Raw genomic sequence first — 17168 nt, forward strand, 5'->3', positions numbered from 1 at the left:
TGGCAAAAGTATTTAGTGATTCATTCTAAAGTTACGTCGGGTTTCTCTGGAATGTCATCCAGTTACCGTTTTGCTGAAAAAACGAGTGAACTGTCCTGAGAACAGACTTTAAAAGTCACATTTACTGACTGTACACCAAGCAATCAGGTTTGCATGGATTTATATTTACACCGTTAAGAATGTTTCATTTAGTGATTATGTGTATAAAAATGCTTTCTAGCTCAATGGACCTCCAGAAAAGAATTTTCCATGAAATTATCGGGAGGCAGCACAGCCGGGCAGTGGTTTTGCACCTATGCCTCAGGGTTTTGCCGTTCGGGTTTGAATCCCTCCTCCAGGCTTGCATGTTCTTTTTTTCCTCCACATTTCCACTTTTCAAACCATGAATTGCAGACGGTGTGAAGGTCTCCGTAATTATTTTTGATTTCTAATAATCAACTGAGAGGAGTGTGCCTCGCCCCACCAGACACAAGCGAGCAGTACTGAAAATGTTTACAGTACTGAAGTGAACTTATTGCTGCCGTGCATCCGCACAACTAATTGCTTGCGGTTCTGAAGCGAGTCTGACGGGCAGATGGCTTTTCGATGTTGCCATTTGTTTTGTGTTTGTTTAATAAGGAAGAAAATACGTTCATACGTCCGGTTAGGGACCCTCGTTGGCCTCCATTTTTCTCCCCCTGTATTTTCAGACAAATTACAGAAATGGAAATAGCCCATTCAGACGTTTTAAATGGACTTTCAATTGCCGTTACTGTCTGGCAAGAGTCAAAACAAGTTCCCCACCGTTCATAATAATCAGAATGTGATTGACGTTTGGCAAATCTGCCACTTAACGTCTCCCGCTCACCCGGGGAACGAAATGAGGCCCGGCTGGCCTCCTTCGGGTGGACTCGTTGCCGTTCGGGCAGGACGGGGGGCACCAACGTCCCCGGCGGGGCAGCCGCGGAAGGTCGACAGCGAATGTCAGAGACGCCGGACAAGCGGCGGCGACTCGTCTTTCTTTTTGGAAAGGGAGGACGCATTCGGCCCTGGACGTAATCCACCGCACCAGGAGCCTGGAACGGCTGATGGGTTGCCAAGACCTTCTTCTCCTCGTCGTCGTCCTCCATTAAGCGCCGCCGTTTTGTTGTCGTCGTCCTGTTTTGTTTTTCTGTTTTAATTGAGCTCTGCCCGGGTGAGCGGTAATTGATTCAGTCCGAGCGATGAGACGCGGCGCTCGCTTTAATCCTTTATTTTGTTTGGGAATACTCTCCGCCGAGGCACCTTTCTTATGGAAATCAATGGATGCTTCCGGAAAAAGGAGCCCTTTCATTTTCAAGCAGTGTCCTTCTCTTTGGAGTTGTCGCCATGGACGTCTCCTTGCCCTTTCGCCACTGATGTTTTGTCAGTTGTTTTTTTTTTTTTTTTTTCTTCTTCTTTCTTTTGCAGATCAGCTTTTTTTTTTTATTATTATTATTATTTTTACCTTGAACCGCTCTGCCGAGTAAGATAGAGAGAGAGAGAGAGAGAGAGAGAGAAAGGAAAAAAAAAAAAATTCACCAACCCAAAAAGTTCAATCGGTATCCGAGTGTCTATGAGGTTGTCTTTAAAGCGGCGGCGCAGGAACGAGACCAAACCGTTCACGGTGGCGTTTTTGATCCTCAGCCGCTCAAAGTCCCGTCGAGCCGAGAGGGAAGGGCTTGAAGGGGGGTTCGGTTGGGGGGGGGGCAACTTTGACCTTCTGAAAGTTGCCCTCTTTTCATGAAAGAAAGCGCGGCAAAGCCCCGCGGAATCTTTATTATTCCGCTCTCTTTCCCATCTAAACGTCGTCAATTTGCCCCAATTAAGCGTCCGTCGGCGGACTGCAATTGAATAATTTAAAAGATACGTCTGATGCCGGAACGTGTATATTTATATTTGAAAGGGACCCAAACGCCTTCATTATGCCGACTGATAGGCTCGTATAATTAACCTTAGTCGCGTTTGTCATTAGCACGCTTAGCTAATCGTGCCGACTTTCAAGATTGCCTTTGTTTTTACTGCCGTTTTTGTATTTAAATATTGAAATCATTTCCGTGGTATTTTCACATTTTTTATTCATCAGAGAATAATTGATTCCTTTTTATTGCTGTATAAACTTTGGTGTGTGAACAAGCGTGTGGATAGTTTTCATCCCCCATTTTCTTTATGATTATTGCGATCCTTCTCTATTATTAACGCGTAATAAAACATTGATGTCTATTATGTTAACACGGAGAAATATTCAGTCTCTTCGGTTAAAGCGTTATTGGTCTTTGTAAGAGTATTTGAGGGGGTGGGGATTATTCAAAAGTTAATAGCACGGGGGAATATCTGGGATGGCTGAGGCGCGCTCGAGTAACCGCCGACCTCGTCTTCGCCCGTGGCAGGCCTGGAACTGCCCTTCATGATGATGCCCCACCCGCTGATCCCCGTCAGTCTGCCGCCGGCTTCCGTCACCATGGCGATGAGCCAGATGAACCACCTCAGCACCATCGCCAACATGGCCGCCGCCGCGCAGGGCCAGAGCCTGCCCTCCAGAATGGTCACGTCTGTCATCAAGGTAAGGTGCTTCCGACGGATCGCCGTCCTCGTTTGACAAAAAAAACGCAGTCAGTGGTGGCGTTGTGGTGTACACGCCTGACTTTGGTGATCGATTCCCACTCAGTGATGGTATCGATATCTGCCCTAACCGAGGCATCGCTGCGTTTACTTTAGGGTTGCGTGTCGTCACCGCAGGGTTTGCAGGAGCGCATGCAGGACAGTCCGTCCCCCGCCCCGTCTTTAGAGGACCACCGGAGGCCCGGCAGCCACCCGTCGTCCCACCGCAGCAGCAGCGTGTCCAGCTCGCCGGCCCGCACGGAAAGCTCCTCGGACAGAATACGTACGTGAGGCTCGCGGCCGGCCGTCGCGTCGGTCCGTCTTGTCCTCACGTCCGCCTTGTCGTCCGCAGCGCCGCACCACAACGGCCTGTCCGTGAACCAAGCCCTGCTCGGCTTGTCCCCCAACATCCCGCCCGGGCCCAAAGAGGGAGACCTGGCCCACGACATGAGCCACGAAGTCAAGAGGATGCATGCGGAAAAAGGTCGGTGGGCTTTGATTCTTCACTCCACGACACCCCTGCAGATTCACCTGTACACTCTCATTTAAAAAAAAAAAATATATATATACATATATAGTTCTCCATTTTTTTGTTCCATTCTTTTAAGTTTTATTTCCAGGTTTGGTTATTTTTTTCTCTCCAATTTTTAATGTGGTTTAACCAACCTGTAAACGCTTTTTGTCAGTTTATCCATGCTTATTCAAGATTTACATTTTTTTGGGGTGGGGGGCGTTATTTATTAATTGCCTCCCAATGGAATTTCTAATGTTCCATCAACTATCCACAAATTTTTTCTATCCGTGTTGGGTTGCAACCTGGTCCCGACTACTGCCCCCCTCCCCCGTTGATTGGATCGAATAATCAAGAAAGAATTCATCGAAATATGAATTAGCTACATGTGTAAAGGGAGAATATCAAAGTCTACGATGATATATCGTTTGAGGAATGTTATTGTGATGCCCGTTTGCGCAGTTGTCAGTTCCATCGCACGTACTATTACGCAGTAAATCAACTGTAATATTAAAAATGACCAGCAGAGGGAGCTTTGTGGAGATGCGAAATAGATTAGCGCCAATGTTATGGCCAATTTTAACCTTTCAATCAATACACGGAGCAGCCCCCGCCGGCAGCTCTTCCTTACTTATCGCCTTGTATGAACGAGGACACGGGAATCGGGGTACCCCAGCTGTTTTTTCTAGACGACCCCGCACCACCCAACCCCGAATGCACTCAGATATGAATGCATATTATGTTATTGAATGAAAACACTATTCGTGTTGGTAATGTGGTGACGACTAACAGGGCGTGAAAATAAATGATTTCAACTTCACGTTTGTACTGACGCCTACGCAAAACTGCAATGCGTTTAAATACTGACAAAATGTATCTCGCGATGGCAGTTTTTCTTCTATGTCGGAACCCGTGCAAATTGTCATCTCAAAATCAATCATCAAAATTGTCATTTTTCCACAAGGGGCTTTTCTTTATTCAGCCGCAGATGGGTGAAGGCGTAACAGGATCGAAATTTCCGAAAAATGGAACCCATAAATTTCCTTCAGAACATGAAAACATTCAGATAATTTACACAATATCGTGTTCGTTGACGCCACACCTTAAATTTGTTAGGTGCTGCTGTTTTGGCTCACAACGAATAAATGGAGACGGTTTCCATTTGAGGAAATAAAGTAGGTAGGGCTGCTCAATGCACGACTGGTCAGTTTTGCTCAATCGCGTGACGGCGTGCCCCCTATTTACGGAAATCACCCCCAACCTCCGTCCCCCGCCGGTCAATCGCGAGAGGCTGGCTGCTTGAAAAGTAGATCTTGGGGTAAAAAAAAAAAAAAAAAAAAAGTCTGGGCACCCCTGCAGTAGACGCAGGAATGGGCTCGAGCTAATTGCTGGATTGCCTGGTGTGAAAGGTCCAAAAGTTATCCGATAACACAGCTTTTTAAACAAAAAGGAAAGGTCGTGAAATTAATCTGAAAATTGATCTAAAAAAAGGTGAAAGGTGAGATGAAAAAAAAGGGTTTAATCTCCAAGTCATTATGAGAACATTTAATGCCACAAGGTAGCATTAAAGCTTCTTGTTAATGAAGATTTAAGCGGGTCATTTATTTTATTTTATTTTTTTTTTTTTTTTGCTCCTCCAAGATATTTCATCCTTTCACAGATGCTGTTTCTCAATTTGATGTCGGCTTCATCAACCACTTGCATAAAAAAAAAAAATAATAATAATAAAAAAAGCCTTGCTTTTTCTCAGCAGAGATTTAAAAAGTTCTGGAGTTCTGTTGTGCACATCTTCAACGATGTTGCAATGTCACGTGCGTCCTTGTTCAAAGATTTCTTTGACTTGTTCTCTCTTTTGAAGACGTGAATTTTAATATACTGCTCACATTTTCTAGTTTGACTTGAAAATAGCGTGCGTGAGTTTTCTTTTGCAATTATTACTAAACACTTCCTTCCATTTGCAGACGAGCATTGAAACATTTCCGGCCGATGTTTGCCTAAAAATGAGTTTAAAAAAAAAAAAAAAAAAACGATGAAAGTGCGGCTGAACTTGACACCGAATAATGAACGCATCAATCTCGGGGTTTAAAATTCACGTTTAAGCAGGATGTGAGGAGTTATGAAGATGAGCAATTCATATTGCCGATCCAAATTAGGAGGTGGACCGCTGCCGTTGCCATCCTAAAGTCAATTGAATTGATATTAGCATCAATTCTCGCGTGGCGTTCGGCAGCATTCCCATTTGCGACACACGCGGGAGAGGATCCGTTCAAAAGTCGCTCCCCGGTCGCGTCATCCGGGCCCGAATCGTTTCATTATTTTTTCATTATGAAGCGGAACAAAAAGAAGGAAAACGATCCGCACACACAGAAAGTCAAGTAAATAATAGATTTGGGGAATTCTCGGCGGCCTTGAGGGAAGCGAGGCGGGTCGGTTGTGGCGACGCGAGGCGGTAACCATCCTGGAAGCGCCGTGGAAATCCGCGATGCTCCCCGTCAAATGGTCTGACATGAAAGTCACCGTCGGAATAATGAGCAGAATCGTCAGCGCCATTTTTGTGTGGCATGCGCGTACCTGCGTGCATGTGTACCGCAAACAAATTCTCCTTCCATTGCCGTAAAAGAAAACTCGGATGACCCAATGGATGACGTGCGATTACTTTTTTTTTTACATCAGACTTTGACTTCCCGCCAACCGCTAAGACCCAAATAAAAGTTTCGTCCACATCCGCAATATGACAGAAGATTAGATATCATCACATTTGAAAGAAATATTCAAAAGATGATGGTTGTTTTCTGTATATTTGAAACTTTTTTTTAAATTGGACCGATGAGTTGGTTCCGTTCTTTGGAGGCCCATAGCTCAGCGGTGAGAGCATTGGTTTGGTATCCCACTGGGGGCTCTACTCCCCCCTTGAGGGGTTGCGTCAGGAAGGGCATCCGGAGTCAAAACTGTGCCAAATAAATATGAGCGTTCCATCTGAGATGTCACGCTGCGGCGACCCCTAACGGGACAAGCCGAAAGAAACTTCCTCGTCGCTTCCGTTCTTTGGCTTCATCGAGCCGCGATCGCCGCCCCTCGGTGGGACGGTTCGCAGCCGAGTGTGAAGCGGCTGAGGTGAGAATCAGCACGTCCAAATCTGAGACGGCGGTCCTCCGTCGGAAAAGGGTGGTCTTGCCCTCTCCGGGTCGGGGATGAGATCCTGCCCCGAGTGGAGGAGTTCAAGCGTCTTGGAGTCTTTCTTCTTCACCGGTTGAGGGGAAAATGGAACGATCGGTGCAGCGCCTGCAGTGATGCGGACTTTGTGTCGGTCCGTCGTGGTAAAGAAGGAACTAAGTCGACAGGCCAAGATCTGGATTTAGCGCCCGATCTCCGTTCCCACCCTCACCTGTGGGTCATGTCCGAAAGAAAAAGATGAAACCGGAGATGCAAGGAGCCGGAACGAGGGTGTCCGGGTCCTCCCTTAGTGAACGGCTGAGAAGCTCGGTCATCCGGGAGGGGGTCAAAGTAGACCTGCTGCCAGATGAGGTGGCTGGGGCATCTGATCCGGACGCCTCCTTGGTGAGGTGTTCCGGCCACCGCAAAGAGACCCCTGGGACGGCGACCCAGGATAAGCTGGAGAGACCACGTCTCTCGGCTGGCCTCGGGATCCCCCGGAAGAGGTGGATGAAGTGGCTGGCGGGAGGGAAGTCTGGGGGTCCCTGCTGAAGCTGCTGCCCCCCTGTGATGAGCAGTAAAACATGGATGAATTGATTAGATTAGCATAAAATCACGTCACTAAAGAATGATATCAAATGGGTTATTTTTTGGGATGACAAATTAGATTTGATTTTTACATTTTTGACTTATTTATTTCTTGTCAAACATTGCTTCTGGTTTTTGTTTTTTGGGGGACTAGAGTTGGGTGAAGATCCGTTGAGGAAAAAAAAATAGAAGCAAATATATCGTAAATATCACCGACGTGTCAACTTTCACTCGTCGGTGGCGATTGGCGAAATGTCGCCGGACTTGATTAGGATTCTGCTCTCTTCTGAGGTCTTGCACTGTGGGGGGGGGGGGGGGGGGGCGATATTTATTTATTTATTCTTTATTTTTCATAAAAATAAGCCATTAATGCAGAGGAGTGCGAGCAAATTAGTTCGCAATTTGCTGAGCATGAATTAATGAAGAGAGCTCGTCGCCGCTCGCACCGTTGTAATTTTCATAATAACCCCCGGAACCTTTTATTTGGCAGCTTGTTTAGTTTTTTCGTTTGAAGGTTTTCATTAGTCTAATGAGGACTGCGCAAGGGCGAGCAGTCAGCACAATTTACATGCGGAAGCTATCATAATAAATGAGCCAATTTGAATAACATGCGCAGGTTTATGCGGCGAGATAAGAGAGATGGTCGCCGCCGTCCGATACATTAAGAACTAACTAATAACCAAAGTAATTCGAATAAAAGCTTTAAGCGAAGGGAATAAAATTAATGACAGATATAGCCGAGCGGAACGATATGACGCGCGATTCCGCCGTCGATGAATAAAATAAAACGCGTTGTTGGGGGGGGGCTTTGTTTACGGCCGGCTTTTTAATTAGGAGCCCGTCGGTCACGTCCGTTTGTTTAGCGGTCGCCGTTCGACGCTTTAATGATACCTCCCCCACTTGTTTGATCTTTACGATCCCGGCCCGGCGTTCAAATTAAGACGGGGACTCCGTCGAAAAGACGCCGCGATGTCGTCCTGCATCGTGACGGGACGGGGGGGTGTTTGTCGGTTGGGTAGCGGGACTTTTTGCAAAGTTTTGTCACATACCAGAAAAAAAAAAAACTAACAGATGGTCCTGGGTTGGGCTTGTTTTTTTTTTTTTTCCTCCTGTCTTTGGTCCAAAAAATTTTTCCCGGGTGAAAAAAAAAAAATTAAAAAAACAGGCAGGAGCGAGTGCGATTTGATGATGTTTAAAGTAGAAAGCTATCTCACATGTGACTAATTGAACAGCTTCAAACGAAAAAGAAGAAAAGTCTTCCTACAAGCCTCTGTCTCGTGAAAACAGCAGGTACCCTCGACAACGGGGGGGGGGACACATCTAAAAGCCTTTGGCTGTAAAACCCGCTGCGGACATCAAACGACTGGACATGGTTTCAGTTCTTTGGGAGACGCCGTTTCAAATGCCAACCATACGTGCAAATAGCGCGCGGCGGCGTTTTGCCAGGAAACACTTGAAGAGTCGCGAAAAGCGCCGGACACGATTATTTAGTTGAGGGACTCGCAGCGTAACTTTACAGTTGCCATGAAGAAACTGAAAAGAGCACAGCATCATTTTACGGTTAATGTCAGGGCTGAGAGCTTTTTTCAGCTGAAAATGTCATTTTTGGCGAAACGTGTCAATCTGTCGAGAAAATTTGGGCCGAGGCTGTGATCAAGATCTGTCGGCAACGCTCGTCGGGAAATTAGTCACTGCTGTGATGGTGGAAAACGGCATTTTCGTTTATAATAACGACAACATTCCGTTTTCCGGCAGCATTTTGGCGGTAATTCGTCGGTATTTTCACTCTGCTGTTATCATTTCCTAGAGAAGCGTTCTGTTTATTACGGCGTAGCTATAAGTTATAGACGTACGAACGCATATGTGATCGAGCGGTCTGGACGTTTGTCGGTTTGGCGAAAGTCTCGGAGCGAAAAGATGAAGATCGTGGCCAGGGAACTTGATTAAAAAAAAATGTTTCAGATGGGCGTGGCTTGAAAAAAGTGTCATAACCGCGCAGATGGGAACGAAAACGGTACCAACATGTCTAACGGAACACATCCAAAAAGTGAACGTTCCCGGCAAAGTGCTGTGCACTGTGTGTTCTGATATGATCGATTATGGAAGCCGAGGAGCAAAAAAATATCCAGGAGCAAGTCTGAAACGAGGAAACACAAAAGTGAGTTGGACGTAAATTTCTCAAATATTATAGAATTGACAACTGTGAATACGATTAGGCCTTTTTGTAGCACTGACCCTGCCTTTTATCGCTCACTTTTATATTTCATGATCTCTCTCATATTATAGGGTTAGGGCTATATATATATATATATAATATATATATATATATATATATATAGCCCTAACCCTATAATATGAGAGAGATCATGAAATATAAAAGTGAGCGATAAAAGGCAGGGTCAGTGCTACAAAAAGGCCTAATCGTATTCATATTATATATATATATATATATATATATATATTGTCCGCAACAGTCGCCATGGCCGCCAAGTCGGGTTTTTTTGTAATTATCGTGTAGTTATCGTGTAGTTATCGCAGAGTAAAAATTTAGAGCCTATATATATATATCTATCCTATATATATATATATATATATATATATATATATATATATATATATATACAAATTACTTGTGTACTTATTTCTGAAGTATAGCTTGTCAGTGCAGTAGCCTATTTGATCTAAATTTCGCTCAGTCTACATTTTTATGTCTGAAGTTTGGCAAAATTATGTTGGTTGTTTGGAGTCCTATTTTAAGTTTTCAAAACGTTACGATTGCCCTGTATTTAGACTGTTAGAAGTTAAAGAAGAGGTCTCCATTTAATGATGCTTTTTTTTCCCCCTCCCCAAAGACATTTTTAGTGTATTTTCCAAATTGGCTCATTCTCACGTTGCAGATAAAGCCGTCGTCGTCCCCGCCGATGATTGAGGGACAAAACTGACTTTGCGTCGCATTCGCCGCGTAAATATCGTCCCGTGTCCTCGTGACTAACGGCCAACTAACGGCTGCTGGTGTAAAAAAGTGGGCTTATCCGGACCTAAAAAAAAAAAAGTGTATTGAATGCTTCCGCCTCCTCAGTCACGGCCGATTCCTCGGTTTTTTTTTGTTTGTTTTTTTTTCTCCTGCCGTTCCGTACTTAGCGAGAGTGAAGCGGCGGCTGGTTTGCGCTGGAAGGTAACATGAAACGGGCCCGAGCTTCCTGACGGACAGGCAGATTTCACCTTGGCCGCTGAATGATAATGCATTATTAAATTTGCCTCTCCGCTCACGAGATACACTTAGCTGACCACAGCATATTTATCTCCCCATCCGACGCTCCCGTCTTGGCAGGAGAGAGCATTCTGTCACTTTTGAGGCATTTCAAAGATTAAAAAGAACCGCTCTCTTTTCAACATCCCTAAAAGCATGCCCCCCCCACCCCCCACCCCCCCACCCCGACCCTCCTCACCACTGCCACCTGAGTGAAATGTGATTAGCAAGGAGATGGTGTCACGCGATGGAACATTCATGAGTGGGAGAACAAATATCCAAATGAACTCCCGTGTCCCCGCTTTTGCACCGTCAGCGTTGCTTCTCACGTCCCGCAAGAAGAAATTTGATTGATCCTCTATTGAATTTTTTTTTTTTTTTTTTTGCACTCTTTCATTTGGACGGCACGCGCTGACAAGTTGTTTGATCACAAAGCATTATTGTCTGCCAAGTCACATTTCGGGGGGGCTCCGACGGCTAACGATCTCGCCTCCTCTTCCCCACGCAAAAAAAAAAAAAAAAAAAAAAAGTCAGGTAGTCAGCAGCCCGTTTGAAGCTGCCGACGCCAAGGACGCGCGGAGGACCCCAAACGGCACGCGGCATTAAAGTCGGCCGAACGCGTCAAACTTTTAATGGGAGACGGAGATCGGAGCTTCAATGTCAGGGAAAGATCTTTTCTTTAGTATTATTATTATTACGGCTACGGAGGGGGGAAAAAAAAGTGAACTACATCGACAAAAAGAATCACATTTCACATTCGGACTCAAGAAATGCACAATGTGATTGTGCAGATGTACCTAAAATTGTGTCCACAGACTCACAATTGGAAACTGCGAAAATCCCGTGACGTTGAATGCATCACTCGTCATGACAACCACTTGTGTACATATTTCAGAGGTTTACGGAGGTTAACGTGTGGCAGCAATATGCTTCCGTGTACAGAGGAGACGACTCCCGGTCCCATTTCCCCCCCCCCCCCCCCCCCCTAATCATAGTTAATGAATGCGAGTTTGTGGAAAACCATCCATCAATTTTCTTGGCCACGTATCCTCACAAGGGTTGCAGGATTGCTGGAGCCTATCCCGGCTATCAGCAGTCAGGAGGCGGGTCACACCCCGAACTGGTCGCCAGCCAATCGCAGGGCACGACCCGAGTGCGCAGGCACCAGAGAACATGCAAACTCCTCACAGGTGTGGCCGGGATTTGAACCCCGGTCCTCAGAACCGTGAGGCCAATGCTCTGACCGGCTCGGCCAATATCGAACCGTTCCGCTTCATTTTATATGCCAAACTGAAGCAAGAATCACGGTCAAGTTTGCCGACATGATTTGGTTTTGCGGCTCACCAAAAAGGACGTTGCGGTCCAGACCCGGCCCCGGGGCCGTGAGTTTGACACCTGAGTTCCAAGGGAATTCATTTTTCTTGTTGTGGTCGACACTCGTGCAACATTTGTAAACAGCTTTTTGTTATTATTGTGATTATTTTTCCTCTTATTGTTTATCCTTGCTCGCCGAGAGCACCCAAGGTGAGTTTTACATACGTGAGCATCTGCTGTTATGCCCGGCGTTCCCGTGGCGACGCCCTCGGACAGCGGCATTAAGCAATTATGAAGATTATGTAGAATGCTGGAAAATTTGCGATTCAAAACAAAACATATCTTGGCGGCCGCGCCGACTGTTGCGGACAGATAAGGTTGACCCTGAATATGTATTTCTGTACTTTTGGAGACGTTCCCTTTTTTTGTATCGTGTAATGTTTGCATGTAAACAGTAATTAAGGGATGCGGCCGACACGCTCAGGTTAGGGCTCGCCAAGGTAAACAGCGAGCGGCCTCGCTCGTTTTCGCGTCCGTCCTCTTTTAGCGGCTAGCGAGCGCCCCTGCTCGTCGGCAGCGCTCGTAAAAGTCGGACGACGGGCGAGCGAGCGCTCTTATCGTCCGGCAGTCTGCCGGATAGCCGATTTCAGGACATTGTGAGTCAAAGTTCTAAATTTTCACTCTGTGATAATTACGCGATAATTACACGATAATTACAAAAAAAAAACATATCTTGGTGGCCGTGGCAACTGTTGCAGACAGATAACGTTGAACCCTGAATATGTATTTCTGTACTTTTGGAGACGTTCTCTTTTTTTGTATCGTGTAATATTTGCACGTAAACAGTAATTAAGGGATGCGGCCGACACGCTCAGCTTAGGACTCGCCAAGGTAAACAGCGAGCGGCCTCGCTCGTTTTCGCGGCCGTCCTCTTTAGCGGCTCGCGCTCGTAAAAGTCGGGCGACGGGACGCCGGGCGAGCGCTCTTATCGCCCGGCAGTCTGCCGGATAGCCGATTTCAGGACATTGTGAGTCAAAGCTCTAAATTTTCACTCTGCGATAATTACGCGGCGATACTCGAGCTTTTATATCCTTCCGCCGCGAAAGTAAATCATTCCTAATAAAGAGAGGAAGAATAGGGGGCGGCTGGTGGAAAAGCGCTTCAGGACTCATTTCCCCCACAACCCCCCTCCCCCCCCCCCTTTTGTGCTGGCTTTTCTTTCCTTTTTCCTCAGTATTGCAGTCACCTTGACTTTGCAGCAGCAGCGTGTTGCTTATCCCGTCTAACCCCGGTCTGTCAATTAGGTGTTTGAAAATTAATCTCTTTAGCTGCAAATACCGTGCCAGCTTTTCTTGAGCGAGCGTCTGCAAATGAAGTGTTATTAATTCGCGCGAGCAAAGCCGGTGTTATGAATAATGTTATCAAAACAGATTTCCGCGCGTTTAACACGTCGCCGCGATTAAAAGGGGCCCCTTAAGTATTTTTATAACTGCGAACGGACTAATGGATTTGCATCCGTCTTTGCAAAGTGTCGCTATAAGCCGCTTCTTTTCAAGTCCTCGCTTTTCCTCCTTCTTTGCCTCCGCGTCTTCATCGCCGTCGTCAAAAAGCCAGCCGAGTACGAGTCTGGATTAGTGCCAGCGGAGCTTCTCCCAGTGGATTCCGGAACCGGGCAAAGACGTGTCGGAACCTGAGCCAGCGAGCGTCAGGCTATCTGTCCACGATTGAAACAAATTGCGTTAAGACAAAAAAGACAATTGCAAGGGATTAGCCTCTCTTGTTTGCAACTTGATCAAAATATGCTTCTTACGTCGGACATGAATTCGTCAATTCACACGGAGGATACTACACGCCTAAATCAGACACTCGACATGGTTGTGTCGGCATGTTAGCTTGTCTGGGAAAGTTACGCAAATCTTGCCGTCGCCATGAAACTTTTAGCCGGCGTTGCAACGCGCGTACACCAGAAGTTCAGTGACCTCAGCTGCATCGTGCCTGAAGCATACTTTGCAATTCATCATTTCGTCAAAAATTCTCCAAAAGTCTTATAAAGATGAATATTTTTTCCCTCTCCCGCTGGTTTTGCTTGTTTTTTTTTTTTTTTTTCCCCCCCCGAAGGCTTCATTCTTCTTGAGACTATCAACGTGTACTCGCCACTTGTGTTGGCGGTGTTTGGGCGTCGCTATCGGCTACACACAGGACTCCCCAGTCACCTTGCGCGTTAAGCCGCGCGACGCGACGCTCTAATGAATTCATAAATGCCAAACAAAAGGCAAAGTAAACAAAGAGTGCGAAATAAACGGCTGGCCGATTAGCGGGTCACGCAGAGATTAGCGCCGTAGACGGTACAAATCATCCCCCTCGGAAATGAGAATGAGTCGGGCAAAACGGCCAATCAATTTTAATCCCCGCGATCGGCGTGTCAATAAACGGCGGAATGCCGTGGCAATTCTTAACTTTTCCTTTTTGTGGCCTCACCCTTCAGACGGTTACAAGCTTTTCGCCGAGTTCTCCCCACCTTCTTCATCCGAGCCCGGGAACAAAACGCTTTTACGCAGTCGTCAGAGTCGGCCGAGCTCGTAATCCCCGCCGGTCCGATAATGACACAGCCGCCTGCCTTTATTACACGGCAAAATGCTGACTTTGAACAAATGAGCACTCTGACCTTTATGCAATAAATATGACACGGGCCGCATAAAACGACAAGATATCTTCCTCCCGGATGGAAGTCAGCGCCGCTCCCTCGTCGCCTGGACTCTCTCTCGCACGCCTTTTGCTGTTCGGTTCTGACGAACCGCGCTTGTGTCCTGCGCCTTGAAACGCAATTTGTAGCTCATAATCTGCTCCGATTAGTAGCGCCACGCCTCATCGACCCGGCAGAACCCTCGGGCGGATCTCTCGCCCGTGCCCCTGCCGGCCTCCGTGCATGGTTAGATTCTTTAAGTCGATTGTAATTGTGGCTTCTCTCGCCACTAACCGCAATCATGCGCTTCATGCCTGCGTGCAAATTCACGGCCTCAACTGTTGAGGGTTTCTCTTTTGATGCTGAGTTCACGGGTCTCTTGGGGGGGACACGGACGGCCTTGGAGACATAACTTCACAAAAGTTGCACTTGAAACGTCGATTGGCACACATATCGTAGACATTTCAAAGGGTTCTACGGGAGAAGTGTTAACTGAGCTCAACAATCAATAAAAATATGATGCATTATGTCAGTTATTCTTCGCATCTGGTGGCAGAACTTGCTTTGAAGCATTGACTTCCTCCACTTCCAGATGTCCGAAAATGTCCTCATTCGCTTGAACCTTCCGTTACGAGCGTCGGCTTGTGTGCAAAGGATTGCCGACGTATGGCTATTTATGCTCAGCAAGTCCGAATTGTCTCGGCAAATTCGGCATTATGCCGATTCAGAACCTCAATTAGCAATGTAACGCTACGATGACGTCACGAGATGTGTTTTTGGCTCCGGGTCTTTCTGTCTCAGGGCTTCAAATAGCGGCGACAGCATCGGATCGCCATGACATTTTTTTTTTTTTTTTAATCCCTAAACATGTGAGAGTCCGTTTCAGCGAGCCAAGGTTTTGTGCCGTTTGGATCAAGGCCGAATCCGTTTCCATGTTTTTTTTTTTTCTTTTACGCAGCGCCGTTGTTTCAAAAGTGACACGCCGTAAATTGTCTTTTTCCTAACGGTGTGTTTTTAGACGCCTAAAAGTGAAGATGCTGAAGACGATTTATGATGTTTCCCAATCGTGTTTCTTCCATCTGCGAGTATCCGTCCATCCACATTTGCGGGAGTTCAACCCGTCTGATTTTGGCCCAGACGAGTCCAAACTCAAATGCAAAGTTCAGAACTGTGCGGCGCACGCTGCTTACCGTGGAAAAAGCACGTTGACGTTTTTAAGCGCTTAAAAACGTATAAAGTTTTCCCAAAAGTTTTTGCCGTGTGCGTGTGCGGAGATTGCCTGAGCGAGCCTCCTTTTCCTATTTTTTGTCACGTCCCTGACACGGAAGGATTTATCGTTCCATCCATCCGGCCTTGAGGATAACTTTCAATTTATTCTTAAAGCAAAAGCAATGAAGTCGTCACTTTAAGAATGTGGCCAGGGAGGGAGGGAGGGAGACGACGGTCGGAATGGGTTATTAATGGAAAGGCACGACGGCCATAGGGCAGTCGAGATTTAATGATATCCAACGAGAAAAATATGAGGGTGTCAGTCTCCAAAAAGTCACGCTAAATGTCAACATTTTAAGGTGGGCCGGCGCTAATTTAATGGCCGTGCACAGTAATGTTTTGGAGAGCATTTGGGAAAACACGGCCCAGTGGCCAGCCTGATTATCCCGCTCACCTTCTCTCCTCCCGCTCTCCCAAATGGTTTTGTGCAGCCAGCGATTTCATCTCCGAGCGATGGGAGGGGAGGAAGAGGAAGGAGAAGAAGGAAAGAAAAAAAAAAAAAACAAAAACACAGCACGGCGTTTTGATTTTTTTCACACTGTGATAAGAGAGCCGGTGGCAAATGTTACCTGTTAATCGAGCCCAATCCCCGACCGGGGGCCCTTGACTTTGTCCCCCAGCGGGGATCGGGCAAACTCTCATTTTCTTCTCTCCGTGATGAAAAGGAAATTAGCTTCAATGTGATGAGGCCACATTAGCGTGTGTGTGCTTAATGACTGTGTGTTTGTCTTCTTTTTCGCTTCCATCCATCAGCGGCTTTGCCTTTGTTCACTTTGCAATCGAAGCAGAACTTTTCCGGCTCACAGTCCGGCCCGCGAATCACCTGCAAATCTCGCTCAAGTCTGGATCAAATTGCAAATAATCCTTGGTCACAACGTTCCCTCTAAGCTGCGCAACTGCGCAATTGCGCACTTGTCGCACACGCTCAGCGCAGAGGAAAACAGATCCAGCGCAGTGAACTCCAGCCTCACTTTTTTTAACACAGCATTACGCTGTTGCCCGGCCACACACTCTACTTCCTAGTTTACCTGACCCCGCCCCCCTCCATTTTAAAGGGGTCCACTCATGGTTACAAACACCGGGTTATGTGAATAATAGAAGAAAAAGCGGTGAAACGGGATGAGATTTTCTCATTTTTCAGTGAGAAAAGTCTGGTCTGAAGCAAAGTCCAAAGTGCAGGATGAGATGGTGTATCATGTTAAAATTTCACCTTGGCACAGCCTGATCGAGGACGAAAGCACAGACGATACAGTGCAAAAAAAAAAGCTAAATCTGTATTTTAAATATAGGAGGCAACATAACATTAACCCTTAAACTATTTGGGAGGAAGATCCAGCTTTCAACATGCACTGCGAAAGATATTCTGCAAGCAATAATTCAGATTTACACCAAGAAAAACAGACGTTGATATTGTGAGTTAAAAAAAAAAAAAAAAAGAAAAAACAAAGTTGGAAGCGACATTTCAAATTTATAGTTATTAGTTGGCTTGGCATGTACCGTATTTTCCACACTATAAGGCGCACCTAAAAGCCGAAGGTGGGCCTTAACACAAAAACACAACATTGTTCTTAAAAATGTTCTGATGCGAATGTAATCTGAACCTTTGAATGAGCTGTGTCACTTCACCGATCTGACCGCAGAGCGCACTTCTGATGTTGCTCACAGCGGTCGAAGGGGGCGCTCACGACCTTCGTGTGTTTGCTCAGACACGTCAAAAATGTTGCTGGGTAATGAATAATAACACTTTGGTTTGTTTCCAGAGCTTTTTTTTTACAGTCATTTGAACAATAGTTCAACAATTA

General features: G+C 46.2%; 1 protein-coding gene across 5 annotated transcripts in view; it reads left to right on the forward strand.

Annotated features, from left to right (window-relative positions):
* The window catches only part of dachd (dachshund d), a 135188-nt gene that overhangs the window by 100789 nt on the left and 17231 nt on the right, over positions 1-17168 (forward strand). For 3 of the 5 annotated variants that reach the window (XM_061841664.1, XM_061841668.1, XM_061841666.1), the window contains exons 4-6: positions 2388-2560; positions 2716-2881; positions 2951-3082. In XM_061841664.1, the coding sequence (XP_061697648.1) occupies positions 2388-2560; positions 2716-2881; positions 2951-3082 (471 nt within the window). The remainder of the gene's footprint in view (positions 1-2387; positions 2561-2715; positions 2882-2950; positions 3083-17168) is intronic. The other 2 variants (XM_061841665.1, XM_061841669.1) reach the window with 1 other exon arrangement.

The sequence above is a fragment of the Syngnathoides biaculeatus genome, chromosome 14, assembly GCF_019802595.1.
Source record: "Syngnathoides biaculeatus isolate LvHL_M chromosome 14, ASM1980259v1, whole genome shotgun sequence".
In the NCBI taxonomy this organism is placed as follows: Eukaryota; Metazoa; Chordata; class Actinopteri; order Syngnathiformes; family Syngnathidae; genus Syngnathoides; species Syngnathoides biaculeatus.